This window comes from Pelecanus crispus, chromosome 7, assembly GCF_030463565.1.
Source record: "Pelecanus crispus isolate bPelCri1 chromosome 7, bPelCri1.pri, whole genome shotgun sequence".
NCBI lineage: Eukaryota > Metazoa > Chordata > Aves > Pelecaniformes > Pelecanidae > Pelecanus > Pelecanus crispus.
In genome coordinates this window covers 83,000-102,214 of record NC_134649.1, presented here as the reverse complement: position 1 = coordinate 102,214, position 19,215 = coordinate 83,000, and the positions used below count along the sequence as shown (strand labels likewise).

Sequence of the window (19,215 nt, the reverse complement as noted above, 5' to 3'; positions counted from 1 at the left end):
GGTTTGATTTGAGTGCTTCTGAGCCAGGCTGTTAAATAGTCATTGGTTTGCTAATCTTTACTTTCACAAATAACAGCTCCTTTTTTTTTTTTGCCACTGTTATAAGATGCTTAAACCTTGCCTCCGTCCCCTTGGCAGAGGTTTCAACGTGGAACTAGGTAAATGGTTCTGACCTCTCTTGATGGTTTAAAGTAGAGGTGCCATCAGCTGAAGAAGAGTTTGGCAGCTGATCTGCTGCAGGAGACGCATGTATAAGCTTTGTTTTCCTGCAAAACAGTTGTTGATTGTACCTATAAAATGCTAAACTATCAACTCTCTTTTTGAGTTGTATGGTATTTAGCAACAGCCTGTCTCTATATGCTCCATTCGCTTTTCTCACCATAGTCTCTCTGCAGGGAAAAAAGAATGCTAAAATACTGCCTGTGCATTTTCCTGGCCTGTTGGCAGCTGTAGTCGAAGAACCTCAGAATGATGGAGTCTGGTTCCAGCTCCTCATGAGGGTCGTGTGGTGTTTTCTAGTGAAAGACTACAGAATATTCCCATATGAGTTTCTGGGAGAAATGTAGATTTTTAGGAAAGTGTGCAAAATGTGTATCAGTTTTCATTTATTTTGTTTCACTTACTGAGTTTTATTCAAAGTATTATTTAAAGAGTAGTTGTGATATATTGTAGTTATCCTAAATTTTTTTTTTGTAGCAGCAATTGGTATAGCAGTGCTGATTCCTAATGTGTTTAAGCCTGCATAACACTGTTTTTATGTATGTTTCAGAGGAGGAAATCAGTAATATGAGGCTTGAACTGGAAAAGTATGGTATTCAGATGCCTGCCTTCAGCAAGATTGGAGGAATTCTTGCAAATGAACTTTCTGTGGATGAAGCAGCATGTAAGGAAAAAAAGAGTTTCGTTTTACTGATTATTCAAACTGGCAGATTAGATTTTTTTTTTTTTTAAAGTGTTGGTTTTAATGCCTGCTGTTGTAAGACAGTACAGTCCTTTTTGATAGGCCTTTTGGAATACTGGGAAGAGGGTTGTCGTCTTTCTCTTGTGTATTTTTTTTTTTTTTCTTTTTGGAATATGATGATTTGACTAGCTAGAATATTGTACTAGGAAGTTGGCTGCCATTTTTTGTCAACAACACAAAGCCATGATGGAATGAGAGCTACTTTGATAATTCTTTTGCTTTCTAGTTAATTTCCAGATAATTCTTCTGGTCTTTCCAGTTAAGTTCTCGAGTTTTCACAGAGCTGTTTTGTGTTTGGGACTAACTGTCAGACTGTGAATTGTTTTTCAGTACATGCTGCTGTCATTGCCATTAATGAAGCAATCGACCATCAGGTTCCAGCTGGGACACTTATGGCAATGAAGAACCCTAATGCCATGCTAATAAACCTTGATGATCAGCTGGAATCCACTTACCAAGACACACTCTACAGAGCAAAGCAAGACAAGATGGCGAATGCTAAAAATAGGGTAGATCAATTCCCCTTTCAAAGCATCTGTTTGCATGCATCGCAATTTGTATTGCAGTGTAAACTGTGGGGAATTCACAGAATGTGCGTTACGGTCCTGTATGTATAGTGTTAGATGGATTTACTCCTGGTGGTATTCTAATACGTTCCCCAGTAACCTGTCTTCCTATTGTAGAAGACAGGCAGCAGTTAGCTGTGTTACTCTGTTTAGCTGTCTGAAGCGTGGGCTGCATAGATACAGGATTCATGTCGGCCTTTATACGTTGGGAATGCTATTCCTCTGGTTTCATACAATATAGATACGTTTTCCTAACAATGAAATGACGAGTAAATCTGACCGATGCTCTCAGAAGGGGTCAGTGTTGTTTTAGAACTCTGTATATCAAATACCTAGCTTTTGTGTACTGCTTTCTATGTTCTGGAGCTCTACTGTGTATTCATACAGAGCCATTACATTGAAAGAAGGTGTTTCTAGGCTGGCTGTATATGAGTGTGTGTGTACTTACTTTATATGTATTTACTTCTAGGGCTTCTTTTTGCATGTGTGGAGGTAGCTGACCTATGGCCTGTCACAGCTCTATATAGATACACAGTTATCCTCCCTGACCTCTTCAATGAGAAGATCTATGAGGGTAAAGGAAACTGTAGAAACACTGATTAGTTTTTATTTCATTTTCAGATTGCCTCAGAAAATTCAGAAAGAGAGAGAGATGTGTATGAAGAACTTCTGACTCAAGCTGAGATTCAGGGAAACATCAATAAAGTGAACAGTAGGTATCGTGCTAAAGTAATAGTCTTAATTAAAAGAGTACTTCAAAACGATACCTGTGGTCCTTCTTGCTTTCTGTAATACTAACAAAAGTGGAAGGCAGCTCCCCGGTTTTGTGGGTTTTTTTGGTGGTGGTTCCCCACACGTACACACTCTCTCATTATTAGTACATAGTCGTAAGCTGAATTCATTTTGGCTTCTGTTGTCCTTCCTTTAGAAAATGGATTGTCCACGTTGCTCCCCCCCCCCCCCCCCCCCGCCCCAATTCTTCATCTCAAGTAATGCGTGCTATTTCTAACCTTCAGCCCCTTTTTCGAGTACTACTTTGCAATTGACTTTGGAAGTCTTCCACTTGGATTACATACCTAACTTGCTGTCCATCAGGTCTAAGAATATTTCTTTCTGAGTAGTAGGTTATATAAACCATGGGACTTCCTCATTTAATGTTTCTCTCAAAACTCTGCTTTACTGTTCCTAGCACATGCAGCCATATCAAAGATTGACTTGGCTTTGGAACGAGGAGACGCATTAGCGCTGTATGAAGCTTTGGCAACACCATCCTTGGGACTCCACGGATTGCTGCGAGAAAATTGTGACTGGTATTTCAAACAGTTTCTGAGTGATAGACAACAGAAACGGGAGGTATGGATAAGTCTAGATTACCCGAATCATGAGGTTTTCCCCCTGCCCCGCCTTTCATTGTACCACTGCATGCTAATCGCTTGCTATATACCCGCATTACAGTTTAGTGTTGGTTTGAAAAGGTTAACACTGAGACAGAAGCATACAGTAAGCATATTTATCATTTAGTTTTCATCTCTGCATATGAAAGGCCAGTATAGTGCTTGTTTGTATGTATATGTAATTAAAATACTTTCACCAAACCTTAAAATACTAACTCATATGTGCATATAGAACCGTTATAGTATAGGTGCATCTTCCCTCTCACTTTACTATTGTCAGTGCCCATATAATGTGGATATTTCTGTTTTATAAATACCTATCAGGTAAGTATATACCACTTTCACTGTGGAGAATCCCACCATACGCCATTTGTAGACCTGGCGCTTAGGGACATGGTTTAGTGGTGGACTTGGCAGTGTTAGGTTTACGGTTGAACTTGATGATCTTAAGGGTCTTTTCCAACCTAAATGATTCTATGATTCTATAGCTAAGGTTAACCTTAGTTTCTCATTTCAAGCCAGCTCTTCAGTGGATTTTATGTGCAGGCTGCTTATAAAATGTGCAGAATAGTTTTTAAAACCAACAATGTCTCAATTATCACAATGTCATGTATGTTAATAAGGGAAAAATATGCTGATACGAAGATGGTTGTTACTATTGCATCTCTTTAATGAATGATCTTTTTTAAAAGCTGCAGCAAGGTAGGCAAGTAAGATATTGGATGCATTTGGATCCAGGACCAATGCAGACAAGTCAGTTATACAGTTACAACAAACTAGATCTTGGGCACTGTGGTGGATGCATAGCTGCTTGTATGTCATAAGCAGAAAATGCAGTGACGTGACCCAGCAGTGCCTGCTGGAAGACCTGTCGAGGAGGAGGCGGTGAGATGTCTTTTGCACTGTAGGGAGTGCAGAAAGACCTAGAAAAGTTCAGACTGCATAATTACAGTAACAGGCTGAAGAAACATATTTGTTCTTCGGGCCTTTAAAACACAGTTTGGAGTAGAAGTAGTATATGACAAGCAATCAGAGCACTGAATCTGTAGTAAGGCCTGGCAGTTTAAATTGAGGTCCTGAATAAATGTCAAGTTTGAATTTCTGTTTATTTTTGGAGAGGGTAGCCGTGCATTAAGGCTTTTAAGTCTTACCACTGTTAAATCATCAGGTACTGGAGCAAACCTCATTGATAGTAGAAGTCTTAAATTGCTGGAGCTGGCAGGTGGGAAACAGACACCCAGTGTCAGGCACCAAGTAATCATACGTAATTCACTGTTGCAAGCCACTGCTTAGCTGAGCCTTGCATTGTTCAGCATATTTAATGACAGCAGTTAAAGGCACAAGAACAAATCAGAGTGTGTTCTCAGTACTGACAAACCTGAAGCAAGCTTCAGAATGCCATTTACTCTCTGCTCACAAAACTGCCCTTTTGGTTTTCTGTTAGGTCAGCGAGCGTCAAGCTTCTGGCCTGACCTTTCTTACACAGTACGCTACAGAATGAAGGTGGTGATCAAACCCCATACCATGTTTGTTCCCACATTGTTGGAGGTATCTGGTCTAATCTTTCATAGGAATCAACAGGGCAGGGTGATCGTGTCTCCCAAGTGAGGAAATGGTCGGCTGGGTTGGCAAGCGAAGGGTATGGAGCGATGTGGATGAGAGACACCCTGAAATCAACAAGATAGGGCTGAAGGGGGCCTACCTCTAGCATATGTACAGAGAGCAGTGTTACAAGGGAATCTCTTAGCCTTTTCCTGAGAAGTCCGGGTGGCTCTGAAGTGTATGTACGCTAATGCATGCAGCGCGGGGAATGAACAGGAGGCATGATTAGAGGTCTGTGTGCAGTGGCAGAACTGTGGTATCACTGGGATCACAGAGATATGGTGGGACAGCTGCCGGAACTGGAGTGCTGCCGTGGGTTGGGTACAGGCCTGTTAGGAAGGACAGGCCGGGGTGGCGATGAGGGGAAGTAGCCCTTTGTCTGAGAGAGCAGCTGGAATGCTCGGTGCTCTGCAATGAGATGTATGATGAACCAGTTGAGAGCTTATGGGTCAGAATTAGCAGGCAGACCAGTGTGTGCAACACTGTGGTGGGTGTCTGCTGCAGACTGCCTAGTCAGGCAGAAGTAGTAGATGAGGCCTTCTTCAGAAAAGTGGAAGGTGCCTTGTGTTCACAGGCCTCAGTCCTCCCGGGGTACTCGAACTGCCTCATCTACTGTAAGGGCTACGCAGCAGGACACAAGCAATCCAGGACACTTCTGAAGTGTGCTGGTGATCATAGAATCATAGAATGCTTTGGGTTGGAAGGGACCTTTAGAGGTCATCTAGCCCAACCCCCCTGCAGTGAGCAGGGACAGCTTTAACTAGATAACTTCTTGGCATACGTCACTAAGGAGTTGATGAGGGAAGGTCCTTTGCTGGACCTAATGCAGACAAGGAAGAAGTGGTTGGAGATGGGAAGGTCAGGGGCAGCCTTGGGTACAGTGACTATGAGACAGTGTGATGATAGAGTTGAGGATCCTGAGAGAAGGGACCTAGGTGAAAAGTGGGATCACAGCCCTGGCCTTCAAGAGAGCCCGAAGACCTGTTTGCGGATCTGTTTGGCAAAATCCCGCGGATGGGATTCTGGAAGAGAGGTCCAGGAGAGCTCGTTGACTTTTCAAGGGTCACCTCCTCCAAGCTTGAGAATGGCCTATCCTGATGAGCAGAAAGTCAGGCAAAAGTGGCAGGAGGCCTTCATGGATGAACCAAAGAACTTCCCACAAAGCTGAAACGGAAAAAGGAAGCGTACAAGAGGTGGATGGAAGCAGGGTCAGGTGACTCAGGAGGAATATAGAGGGATCTGAGCGTGTAGGGTGGGGTTAAGAAAGCCTGGGCCCAATTGGATGTGAATCTGACAGGGAATGTGAAGGGCAACAAGAATGACTTAGACATAGATATATCAGCAGCAAAAGGAAGACTAGGGAAAATTTGGGGCTGCTGGTGAATGGGGCAGGGGAGCAGATGACAGGGAACACAAAGGCTGTGATATTGAATACCTTCCTTGCCTCTTTACTAATAAGATTTTTCCCTTGGGAATTCCAGGCCTCTGAGGCCAGTGGGAAAGTATAGAACAGGGAAGACTTAGCCCACAGTAGAGGAGGATCAAATTAGGGACCGTTTAAACAACTTGGACAAGGGAGCTGGTGGGCCGCATTTGTGAGCGCTGAGGGAGCTGGCCTGTGTGATTGTGAAGCCACTCTAGACAGTCTCTAAAAGTTGAGGGAGATGAGGGGAGTTTCCTGGGGACTAGAGAGTGAATGTCGTTCCTATCTTGAAGAAGGGCAAGAAGGAGAATCTAGGGAATTACAGGTCTGTCAGGCTTGCCTCGATCTCTGGGAGGATGACGGAGCAAATAATCCTGGAAACAATTACCAAATATATGAAGGATGGGAAAGTGGTTAGAAGTGGTCAGTCTTGATTTTTGAAGGGGAAATCATGCTTGGCCAATCTAACAGCCTTCTACAATGAGATGGCTGGCTTGGTGGATGACAGGAAAGCAACGGATGTTTATCTTGACTTCAGCAAGGCTTTTGACACTGTATCCCATGGTATCCTCAGACAAACTGCTGAGGCATGGGCTAAGTAAGTGGACAGCGAGGTAGACAGAAAAGTAGCTGAACAGCCAGGCTCAAAGGTTTGTGATCAGCAGCATGATGTCCAGCTGGAGGCCAGTCGCTAGTGGTGTACCCCAAAGGATTGGTACTGGGGCCAGTACTAGTTAACATACTCACTAATGACCTGTAAAATGGGACAGACTGCACCCTTTATAAGTTTGCAAATGATACGCCAGATGGTTGTGCTGCTATTCAGAGGGACCTCAACAGGCTGGAGAAATAGGCCATTAAGAATATGAAGCTCAACAAATACAAATGCTAAGCCTTATACCTGGCGGAGGAATAACCTCCTAATAGACTGTGAATAGATTGGTCAGAAAGCAGCTTTGCAAAGAAGGATATGGGGTCCCAGTGGACAGTGACTTGACCAAGAGCCGGGATTATACCCTCGTGGCAGAGGAAGTCAGCAGTGTCCTGGGATGCATTAGGAAGAACATTGTCAGCAGGCTGAAGGAGGTGATCCTTCCCCCTCTACTCGATGCTGGTGAAGACCACAGCTGGAGTACTGCGTCCAGCTCTGAGGCTCTGCAGGACAAGAGACATGGGCATACTGCAGCAAGTCTAGTGAGGGCTGAGAAACCAATTAAGGGCCCAGAGCATCTGACATACTAGGAGGGGCTGAGAAAGCTGGGATTACTAAGCCTTGGGAGAAGGCGGCTCTCAATTGATCGGGCGGAATAAAGAAGGCTGAGCCAGATGCTTCTCAGTGGTGCACAGTGACAGTATAAAATGCAATGGGCACAAGTTGAAATTCAGGAAATTCTATTTAAGCATAAGAAAAAAATTTTTACTGAGGGTGATCAAACACTGGAACAAGTTGACCAGAGAGCTTGTGGAGTCTTTATCCTTGGATATACTCACAGCTCAACTGAACACAGAATCACAGAACGGTTGAGGCTAGAAGGGATCTCTCGAGTTAGCTCATCTTGTCCGACCCGCTTGCTCAAGCAGGGCCCCCTAGAGCTGGTTGCCCAGGATCATGTCCGGATGGCTTTTGAATATCTCCAAGGGTGGAGACTGCACAACTTCTCTGGGCAACTCGTGCCACTCCTCGGTCACCCCCACAGTAAATAAAAGTGTTTCCTGATGTTCAGAGGGACCCTCCTGTGGTTCAGTTTGTGCCAGTTGCCTCTTGCCCTGTCACGGGGCACCACTGAAAAGAGCCTGGCTTCATTTTCTTGGCACCCTCCCTGCAGACAGCTGCGCGCGTTGCTGAGATTCCCCCAGAGCCTTCTCTTTGCTAGGCGGAACGGTCGCAGCTCTCTCAGCCTTTCCTCGTAGGCGAAGTGTTCTAGTCCATTAATGATCTTGGCGACCCTTCCTTCAAGTCTCTCCAGTATGTCCGCGTCTCTCTCGCGCTGGGGAGCCCAGAACTGGACACAGTACTGCAGGTGTGGCCTCACCGGTGCTGAGTAGAGGGGAAGGATCGCCTCCCTTGACCTGCTGGCAACACTCCTCCTCATGGAGCCTGCACTGCCATAAGCCCTCTTTGCTGCCAGGGCATTTTGCTCGCTCGTATTCAACTTGGTGTCCACCTCAGGTCCTTTTCTGCAGAGGTTCTGGGCAACCTGCTCTAGAGCAGAGGTTTGGACTAGACTATTTCCAGAGATTCCTTCTACCATGCACTATTCTGTGATTCTGTCATTTTAAGCAGTCTCGCTTAGAACTTACACCTTTCCGGGGCTGAAGAAACTCTCTGCCTTTAAGTTTCTGGGACTCAGTTGTACTACCTAACTAGGAAAGTTCAAACAGGGTCCATATGCTTTTGTTGTCAGACTTGAGCGCAGCTCATTCAACTCCTCAATTGCTATATAATTTATTATGAAGCAGAACTGAATGCAGTTGCAATGGGAGCTGCCCAGCTGTGTGACTATACCCGTCTCATGTGACCTGATATATTTCCCCACTTTGGACAGTCTATGCTTAGGGCTCATTAGGACCTACATTTCTATTAACTTAACATGTCTTCTTCCCTGAACCCCCTCAAAATCTATCTGCCTCAATAGATGTTGAGAGAGAGAGAGATAGGTATATAATACCTTTCTTTTGTAGACTGTTACAGCTTTTTCTGCTGGATTGCAGCTTTTTTGTATTTGGAAGGATCCCTCAGTCTGAAAGGCATACAGCAGTAACTCAGAACCGCTCTTGATTGTTTCATTTGGTTTTGGGGTTTGGGGTTTTTTTGGGGGGCAGGCGGGGAAGGTGCTGTGTGATGCAAGATTTGTTTGGTCAATAAGTCAATTATGTTCCTTTAGAGAATAATTCCTTACAGTGAATGTATTGTTTTGGGATACTCTTTTCATCAGCCAGCATACTGCTATACTTTGTGAGTGTTCCTTACCTGGGATTCTGCATGAATGATGGAGCTGAAGGATGTGTGTGTTGCTGTTGTAACATTCTGTAGGGGTATGAGGGCTTCTACGGCACAGACTTAGCCCTGCCACTGTTGCTATTCAGAAGATTTGTCACTTGTCTCTGAAGAAAGATCTTCACAAGCTATGTTTCTTGGGGCCTACAATTAAGATAAAATAGGAAAAATGGGGGCTACCAAGCTTTGGTGTGGCAGAAACTCTCCATAGCTGTCCAAAGACATTTCTAGGGGTGAAATAGGACTGGCAAGATTTTTACCAAGTTTTTTAGTAGCCAACCTGCAAAGTCAGGTTGCATGTTCTTCCAGAATGTAATTGAAAGGTCTTGTTATGTAAATGTGGTCTGTTGGTGCTTTTGGAGAATTATCATCTTTAATGTGTGAACTATACAAAGGGTCGTGACCTGTATGGCTACTACCCAAGTTATTCAAGCCCTCCTGCTCCATAGTCACTCAGTCACATTTTGTATTTGTATTCATATAGTACCGTATAGTCCAAGAAGCATGTGCGTATAAGCCAAAACTGCATGTTGTCCATTTGTGATGTTTTGCTAACTCTTTCATTGCTCAGAGGTAAAATGGAACATTAATGTGTCCCTTCATGGCAAATTAACTAAGTACTAATTTCGCTCCAGCACGCAGCTCAGGTACAGGGAGTCTTTTCCCACAAAATTGTTCCCTTTGTCTTAAAATAATTTTGGAAGCTGGGTCTTGCCTTTAATTGCTGTGTTTGTGGGACTGCACTTCTAATACTGTAAAAGGGATCAGTTTGTACACGTATGGTCTTTCAGCATATGAGCTGAGAATCTGGTGAGTAATTTCTGTCTTCCTCTTATATGTGGTATTCTTTGTTTGCAGAAGCTATGTGTCATTAGAGTGTTTTAAGGAAAAGCTCGGGTTTTTTTCTTCTTATTGAGCTATTTGAAGTGACTAAGCTAACATCGTTTCACCCTCCTGGTTTCTTTTTTTTTTTTTTTTTTTCCCCTCAGGCTGGCCTTACAGGCCCTCTGCAGAAGGAAGAGTTGCAGTTGGGAGTGGATGCTGCTAACAGGGCAGCACAACAGTATCAGCAAAGTAAGGGTCATCAGAAATTACTGCAGCAAAGTGACTATGGATGTGATCAAAAGGATGAGACAACACAATATTTGGGTCTATGTGGGGATACATGAGGTCTCTCTCAAACCGTTATGAATGTTCTTTAAGTACTTCACAGCTGCCAAGAACATCAGAGAGAGAGATGGTTGCCCTGATTATTTGTAGTATCTTTAATCCAGCTCTTACAATACTGCTGGAGATAACAGCATATAATTTGAAATCTCGAGAAACATGGAACTTCTGCATCCACCTTAAATAACCTTTCTTTCTAGAATGCTTGTATGAGTTTTTGTGCTATGGATCGGTGAAGGATTGCTCCATGAGGTGTGAAAGCTAGATTACCTGCTGACCATCGACATAAATCTTACTTGGTTTGAGCTACAGAACATTTGACTGTTTTTAAATATCAGGTAGCAAATAAAATGCAGATCACAATGGCTGATTGTTTTTTGATTGATGCTTCTGACACCATGCAGAGCTCTTTTGTGGAGAAGAATGTTCAGTTCTGGCTGTGCAGGAGCAATTAGTAGAATTTGTGATAGGTAGAAAGGAGACTACTAGAGGTCTGTGGAGAGAGGGTTTAGAACACAAGAGGAAAATAGTGAATGCCTAATAACTAGGAGGCTACCTTCAAAGTACCTTACTCCTTCAGCATGGAGCTCGGCATTTGTTTACCTACTTGCGCTATTTTAAAGTTAGCTGACATGTACCCACTGCAGAGTGCCTGTTACTGCCTTGAGCAAGATAGATGCAGGATAGACGTAGACAGGAAGAAAAAGTTGTTACTACTCATCCATCCAAAAACTTGCAATTCTGAGGCTTCTTACCATCCGAAGACTGAAATGGTGAAACAATCCTTTTATAACCAGGCAAAAAGGTGAACTGGTTTTAAACACGAGCTTTATTTTAAAGAAGGCATTATCTATTTTAGTTGTCTGCTGTAATGGAAGACTAACTAGGAAAGTATGGATCAGAAAGCTTCACTCATTTCCTGCAGCTAAGGGAATTATTCTTTTTCTTATTAGAAATCTGATTATTGAGTAGAATGAAAGGGCTCTTATTACTCGGGGCTCAACTGTTTGCCTTCCTCATTCTTTATGCTACCTCTTTGAACTTCTAGGGCTGGCAGCAGTAGCCAAAATTAATTCCGCAATTCGGATGGGTGATGCTGAGAAGACTGTGGCAGAAATGATGAATCCAGAGGCCCAGTTACCAGATGTTTATGCATTTGCTGCAGATCTTTACCAAAGGGAGCTGGCCACCTTGCAGCAACAGAGCCCTGAAGTAAGTACCGCGTTCTCTCTTTTTTCTGGAAGTTGGAATGGATCACCGCGTCTACCTTGTCTGTTTCGTTAAATGCGTTCTCTGGAGCAAACCTGTCTTGAGTCTTCATAGAACTGCTTTGGTGTTCAGTCTGTTCTGATGTGAAGTTTAATCCCTAAATCTTGAGCTACTTGGCCCTGTAAGATTCTACTTTGATCTCTTACTTGGTGTCCTAGCTTTGTTTATGATACTCATCTTTCTACTTGTGTCATAAAGGTTGTCCCTTTGCTTTGTTACATGTCTATTCTGACAACTACTCTATTCTGTGTTCTATGGGCAGTAATAGTTTGTGAAGAGTGAGTGGAATTAATTTGTTGTCCTCTTTGTATGCAGGGTAACCTCACCCATCCAGAATTATCTGTTGCTGTAGAGATGCTGTCTTCTGTGGCCCTGATTAATAGGGCTTTGGATTCAGGGGATGTGAATACAGTCTGGAAACAACTGAGCAGTCCTGTCACAGGGCTTACAAACATTGAGGATGAGAACTCTCAGAGGTGGATATTTCAAGGAATCACGTCTGTCCTTGACGTTGCTTGTATTCTGTGACTTTCTGAATCCCCCCCTGCCCCGCCTTACACTTTATGTTCTTTCGACGTTATTTATTTACAGTATTGATTTAATCTCTGGTGGTTCTTGCATCTTGTTTTTACAATTACTGTTTCTTACTGGTCTGATTTCTGTGCCGTCTCTCAGTACTTTCTCGCAGATTTCACGTTAAAGCCAACTTGTGGTACCATTAGGTTGTCACTAATACTACGTCAACTCGCCCACCGTGTTCTTTGCCCTGGACCCCACTCGGCCGTGTTTTAGTGCTTTCGTCGATTATTTCGCATTTGGGCTGACCATCCTGCATGCAGCTTTCCTCTTTCTCTTCTTCCCCCTTCTTATATTTGTTCCAGTTTCAACCCTCATGTTACCTCTTCCGCTTTGTGTGCGATTCTCATGCTGTGTTTTGTGTTCCCTGGCCAGCTTGTTGTGATGAGATGTTTGTTGGTTCTGGATTTTGTTCTTTGACAGATACATCGATGATCTGATGAAGCTGAAAGCTCAGACACGTGCAGAAGGAAATGAATTTATCACATGGAATGATATTCAGTCATGTGTTGATCGTGTGAACATAGCTGTGCATGAAGAACATGAAAGTAAGTTTTTCTGCCCAATTCATGTTCATGCTTATGATCCTAGCTCATAAGGAGTGCTAAAACTAGGTGCATGTCAATACAAAAAGTTATTGATTGACTTGTACTTGTGTCATACGTTAGCTCTCTAGGAAGATCTTAGTTGCGAGCAAGACTTGGTGGTCTGTAATTGTCACGAATGTGATTTTTTTACACGGCTTTGGTGTAGCAGCAATTTAAGATTTATTAATATTTTTGAGATAGATCACATGCGGCGCTGCACCACCAGAGTAATATGAAAGGCTTGATAGCAGGTAGAGATCGGGCAATCAGGAGTGTTTGTGGTATCTCCAAACAGTTTATTAATCCTTCCAATGCAAATTTCAACCTTTTTTGGGTAACAGAATGCATTGTCTGCTGTCAGTGTCTAGGATTAGTCTAGAATCTTTTCTGATTTTGCTTCAATCCCTCAAATTTAATGAAAACTAGTATTACTAAAATCTCCGAGTTAATTGTGGCCCAGTCTTGGAGTACTCTGTCCTCCTTCCTAATTTGCTGTGTTCAGTAGAAGTTACTTTTCTTGAAGTCTTGTTCTCTCTTTGGCTGCAATCTCTGCCCTGTTCAGGTTTTCCTCTTTTCCCTTTTAGTCCTTCTTTTGAATGTACTTTGGCCTTTTTACCTGCCCAGTATTTAGTGGAAGTTTCACAGACTCAGCCCAGGATCCCCCTCTATCTAGAGTTGAAATGGAAAGTGCTGATCTTTTAAGAGGTTAATTGCTTTGTTGATAGTTCTGTCAGGAAATTAGGAGCTTTTATTTTCTGTTTTAACACTGCATATGACCACTAGTTGTTAAAACCAGCATCTATAAAGGCTGAAATGGCTGATAACTGACCTTCTGACCAGTAGAAGAAGAATATGCCTGTACAGCTGTTGCCTTTTAATACAAAATATTGGTAAAGTGCAAAGAAAAAAATCCCCAATTGGAAAACATGCAAAAATCCATAGAAGCTGTAAGTGTATGCAGCAAGTGCAAGTACCAAAACTTAAATACTCACGAAGGAAAAAATTCCTGATGCAAGCTGAGAAATGTGAATGGGTGTTAACCTAAGTTCTGTGCTTCTTCTAGTTCTGCATTTTTCTTTTTCATTTTTATTTTTTAGTAGTGTTTATGTTAATAAGTGTCTTTTAGCAGTGATAAAAGACTGGGATTGAGCGTAATGATGAAAATTTCAGCAAAACAGGAAATTGGAGTAATTCTTTTTTCTCTAAGACAGTATTAGTTGACTTAAAATCCAGAGTGGAGATAGAGGAGTCCTTGAAAATAACACAATTAAGCAAACTTATTCTTAGGTAGATCCTTGTGAGGTTCTGTATCAGGTGGTTTAATTTTCTATTAATTTTTTTTGAGTTTCATTAAGGGACTGTAATATTTTGTTATGGCCAGTACTGAAAACCTCCTGCATATGCAAATGGCATGACACTTACTTTCGAGTCACTTTGTAAAATTCAGCTCAAAGCCTTGCATTGTAAGAGGGGAGAGATTTAACGCAAATGTGGAGGTGATGATAAAGTTTATATTGTACGCTCAGACAACGGGTGTCTTCTGCCATTTCTTGTTGCCTAGTTGGTGAGTTGTGTTTCACCTTGAAAAAAACTTTATACTCTAGAGCGGGTTAAATTTTAATTTAAGAGCCTGCTGTCTTGATTAACTTGTTTCCTGGATCTCCAAATAGACACTGGGTTTCCTGTTTGGGTCACATGAGCAGATTTGTTGAAACCACACAAACGCAGACCCGCACTGGTGCGTGTACACACCGAGATGCTGGTTTCGTAGTATCTTTTCTATGTAAGAGGTCACACAGTTCTTGTAGTCCCAACACCCTGTTTCTTGTAACACTCCTTATCCTGTAAAAAAAAGGTGCAGAAAATCCTGTACTGAGATAAGCTGTTCTTACAGGGAATTTCCTAATTCTTTGGTCTGCTTCATATATGCCCTTATGCAAGGACACTTTTTATCTCCTGTCTATGAATAAGTTAAATTAGTCTGAGGAGGTCCTCAAGGCATATGAGCATTTATTTTTCATTTCCACTATCCTTGTAAATAGTTTCAAATTAAAAAACGCTTTCTAGTGAGGAGCTGCAACATATTGCTGTTCCATGGAGTAGTCTTGTCATGTCCATATAAGCAAACTAATCAGAGGAAATTACTACTTACGTTCTGTGCCCTTTCCTAAGTCAAACAGTTATCGTATCTGCTTTTTGACAGAAGCCATGCCATCATTTTAGTGATCCTGGTTGTTGCAGTGTCCTCAACATATAATTTTTCCTTAATATCTACTCCATCCAAACACCACCTCTTCCCTAAGATATTCTGCTTTTCATATAAACTTTTGTTTTGTGATTTTTCTTTCCTGCGTAGAAGAAAAAGTTGCAATCTTCGGGTACGTTAACCCAAGTTGGAAATCCCCGCACTGATCTCCTTACTTTCTTTTGTCTAAAAGATCTCTTTGTCCTGCACTGATCAAACCATGATTTGAATTGATCCTTCTTTAAGCAGGGAATGGAGTCAGATGACCTCTAGGGTCCATCACAACCTAAGTTATTTTGCGATTCACAGGAGATGGCTGCTGTAGGTAGGGCATGTATGATGTAGACTCTGTTTGCATTTAGCTAACTGTAAGATACTTATTTTTGTTTATTTAGCTGAATGGTAAATTTCACTGTACTTGAATAGCGTCCGCATCTCTGATAATACAGCTAATACTGCATATGTTTAATAAAAGAGTTTTCTAAAATACAAAGTTACTGTATTATTAAATGGTATTCCATGCAAATCTTTAGCTTCATGTGAAGATTTCTTTCTAGAGAGCCAGAACCTTGGAAAACTGTAACCTATGAACTCTGGCCATTTGGACTTTGATAATTCTCTTCTAGTGGCTCTGAGCTGGATGTCTCAGGACTCAGTTCAGTCCCTGCATGTGGTCTCCCTGAGTGATTCTCCCCCACCCCCCTTCTTAATTAATAATTGCAGCGCCCAGGCATTATGACTACTTTAAGGTGGAGAAATAGCCTTGCTTTCTTTACTAGTAAATAAAGTTTTCTGTTAAAAATATTACAGTTCTCAGCCAGTACCTGGTTTAGGAAGGACTAACTGCGCTTTTCTTCTGAAGCAATGCTTATGATTATTGTTGACCAAAAATGGAACTCAGTATTTCTCCCCCTACGCCTTCTTCCCTAGGGATTTTGGCAATTGGTCTTATCAATGAAGCTCTGGATGAAGGGGACACCAAAAAGACTATTCAAGCCTTACAGATTCCTGCAGCAAAATTGGAGGGTGTAGCCCCAAAGGTAGCGCAGCATTACCAGGATACGCTACTTCGAGCCAAGAGAGAGAAAGCACAGGTGAGTGCAATTAAATGCACCTCTTGGAAAAACCTTTACATCTGTGTAATGGGCTTATTGCTGGTTCAGAAAGCCAGGAATCGAAACTGGAAGTGGAGAGCTGGGCATTCTGCATGCCATCAACTGACCTTACCCGGTCAGTTTGGATCTTTCTGTACTAGAGAAAGAGGTTTGCAGCCAGACCATATGAATCTTCATGAACTACAGAGATGGGTATAAGGATATTAACTGCACGGGATGGCTTGCTACAGCTAATCCCGGGTCCAGAACGAGATGTGTATCTTGTTTGCAGAGAAATAATATGCCTCATCGGTTTTTGCAAGGAGACCGTGTTCATTCTAGGAGTTCTGAACTTCTGAATGCAAGTTTCCTGAAAGCTTAGGTATTTTTTTTTTTTTAGTGTTCTTTGTTAAATGTAGTCATAGGCTTAGTTATATATGCCAAAAAGAAAGTTTCTGAAAGTGGAAAATTCTTTTAAGTCATAAATTAGAAAAAAGAAATGAAGCAAAATACATGCTATTAGCAAAATGTATACTGATGCCCGTTCTTCACCCGGTGACACTTTTACTGCTAATGATTTTTTGAGCGGTACTTGTCTGTCTTATTGGCCAAGGACTTCTACCTACTTGTTCATAGTTGCCACTTTCACTAACTGATTAAATGTGAAAGTGGAGATGGGGAGAGGAAGAGCAAGTCTCATCTTACGGGTTTAGGAAAGAGGATGAGAGTGTGTGCATGTACACAACTGATTTTTCAATACAGTGGATGGGATACTGATTTTTTCTGTTTACAAAGAAGTAGCAGATGTCTCTGCTTTCAGTGGCTTGAGAGTGGTTTGGGTTGTGTTTTGGTTTGTTGTTTTGGTTTGTTTTTTTTTTTCCCCCTGCTGTGGAGCTCATTGCTGTAATACCAATGCAGAATTTTGCATAGAGACTAAGATCTAGATTGTGTTGAACACTGCTTTTGGTTTTTTTTCTTCTTTCTTTCCTAAAGGTAAACCCATGTGATGGCAATAGCTGAAAACCGTACGCATTTCTGACGAAAATCATTAGGCAGCTTCCCCAGGGGCCCTGAAAGGGTTAATGTTCGTCAGGAACCCATTTTGTGCTGAAGCATTTCCTCCTGCTGAGTCAGAATGAAATAATGAACTCTTTTTAGTGTGTGCTTAAGCTTGTGCCAGGCCCTGCTGGTAACTTCTCAGTTGGTGTGAAATGACCTTATTTAGGCATATGTTCGGTTCAGGGCTCCTCCCAGCAGCATGGCAGTAATTTCAGAAATTGAGAGATCATATTATAAAGTAGCATTGTGGGGAAAATAGTCACTATCTGAAGTCAGCTGTTACTTACTAACTAGTGATTTCTGTACCTTGGGGCTGAGAGGGATTGTAGTTCACCGTAAGACCTTGTTCAGTTGCATATGTGAATGGGGAGCGCTGTATGATGCGTGTTTCTCATGTGATGAGTAGAGAGAGAGAAAAACGGTAGACCCTGTAGTATGTTACACTGTGTGTACCTTCCGGAAAGCCTGCAACAGTAAATCCATAAAAAAGCATGGGATGGTTTTTGTAGTCTTTGGGTTGACTTCTGCTGGTAGAGATTACAGTAGAGGAAGGTTTTTTTTTTTGATTATTCTCCCCCACTCCGTGGACAGGAATTTTGCTGTTGCTGGTACTCTCGTGGGACTATCTGGGCTTTCAGATGAAATCTGCCTGTGAAAGACACGTTAGTCTCTTGAAGGAAGTATCATTGAGTATGTCAGTTTCAGACCCACCAAAACAGTGGGAAAAATGTGGAGGCCGTGTAAGGAAATGTTAATTTTCAGTCTGGCCCTAAAGCTCTTGAACACTGCAAATAGTGACTCTTTTGTGCAATGCGATGATTATTCCATACCCGAAGTAAATATTTCCTGTGTTCTGGTCATACTACCAGAGTTGTCAGAGCAGTGGCAGTTGTGTCTTAGAATTTCTTTCAGTAGTTACCTACAGGAAGCGACAGTGGGTGGGGAGAAGCTGAGCTTGGCAACTGCTGGATCATTGTTCTTTATGTGTATTTTGGGACTTGCTAAACACTTGTCTCTTTTCCTCTTCTCAAATTTCTGCATGTCACATGAGTTGATTTGATTTCTTCAAATCCCAGCCAAAATACGTGTTACTGTGCGGTCGCTGCTCCTTGACAAGCAATCTGTTAAAACAAAGACTTAAAACGTGGCTTTGACTTGTGCGTGTACGCTCAGCCACGATATGTACAATGCTTTTTGGTTTGCTAGTTTGTACAGGCTTGTGAACTTTTATGGACGGGGACAAGAACAGCCTGATGTGGCATTAGTTACCCGAGAGTTTTTAGCTTCTGCACGCAGACCTGCATCGGCAGCTTTTTGTTCTAAGAACTCTTTGTAGCCATGTTCTGTCGAAGGACTAACTTGAATTCCTGGAAAGTCGTGTTCTCTTAGCAAGTATGGCTTTAGGACTAACTGGTACTGAGTCCTTGGCCTTGTGTTGTCTTTGCTTATCAGAGTGATTCCCATTGACAGAATTTTTTCTTCATTCAGTCTCCTGAAAAGAGTTTTTGACTGGGAGGAGGTATTGAGTCCGGTAATACCATAGTAGTCTCTGCTAGTCACAAATGCACGTGATGTCTTTGTGCTGGAGTCAATTAGAAAGGCTGAAATGCTGCTTATTCCCTCTGATATGGAAAACTACTATATTGGCTATTGTTGAGTACGGGTTATTTTACTTTGCAAAAATAGTGATACTTTTCTCCTCACGCTGTGTGTATTTTTCTCATCGTGCTCTCTTCAGGACACACAGGATGAAACAGCTGTACTTTGGCTGGATGAAATTCAGGATGGGATTCATAGGGCTAACAAGGACACAGAGGAGTCTGAGAAATGTAAGTATTGTCGTACGGTATTGCAATTAATCCGCATTATCAACCGAGTACTGGTTACTTAAGGAAAGGTTGGGGGCTAGAAATGTCATGTAAATGTGACAAAGGAAACCAAATACACTTAGATGCTTCTGGTGTAGTAATTTTTCTTTGAAGAATGAATGTCAGATTCTTCAAATGTTAAGTTCCTTATCTTTTGGGAGATGTCCTTTTTCCAGTTTTGCATGTGACCATGTTGCATCATTGGGCAAGTCTCTATCAAATAGTTTGTCACTTGCAACTAGTTGTGCGTGTCTGTGGGTGGTTGGTTATGTATGAGAACGTTCACATGCACAATTTAAATGGTGTTTTCCGGTGCACGTTACCTTTTTGTTTGCGTAGCGTACTGTTGTCTTGTCTCAGTTCTATTAAGTATTTCTAGACTACCTCGCATCTTTTTCAAATACAG

At 42.1% G+C, this 19,215-nt stretch overlaps 1 protein-coding gene across 1 annotated transcript in view; it reads left to right on the top strand.

Moving 5' to 3' along the window:
- IQGAP1 (IQ motif containing GTPase activating protein 1) overlaps window positions 1-19,215 on the top strand; it is a 75,965-nt gene that overhangs the window by 32,267 nt on the left and 24,483 nt on the right. Inside the window, exons 7-16 of the mRNA XM_075713600.1 lie at window positions 770-883; window positions 1,292-1,470; window positions 2,149-2,239; window positions 2,717-2,880; window positions 9,934-10,018; window positions 11,160-11,323; window positions 11,696-11,856; window positions 12,380-12,504; window positions 15,719-15,882; window positions 18,680-18,770. Coding sequence (XP_075569715.1) covers window positions 770-883; window positions 1,292-1,470; window positions 2,149-2,239; window positions 2,717-2,880; window positions 9,934-10,018; window positions 11,160-11,323; window positions 11,696-11,856; window positions 12,380-12,504; window positions 15,719-15,882; window positions 18,680-18,770 — 1,338 coding nt within the window. The remainder of the gene's footprint in view (window positions 1-769; window positions 884-1,291; window positions 1,471-2,148; window positions 2,240-2,716; window positions 2,881-9,933; window positions 10,019-11,159; window positions 11,324-11,695; window positions 11,857-12,379; window positions 12,505-15,718; window positions 15,883-18,679; window positions 18,771-19,215) is intronic.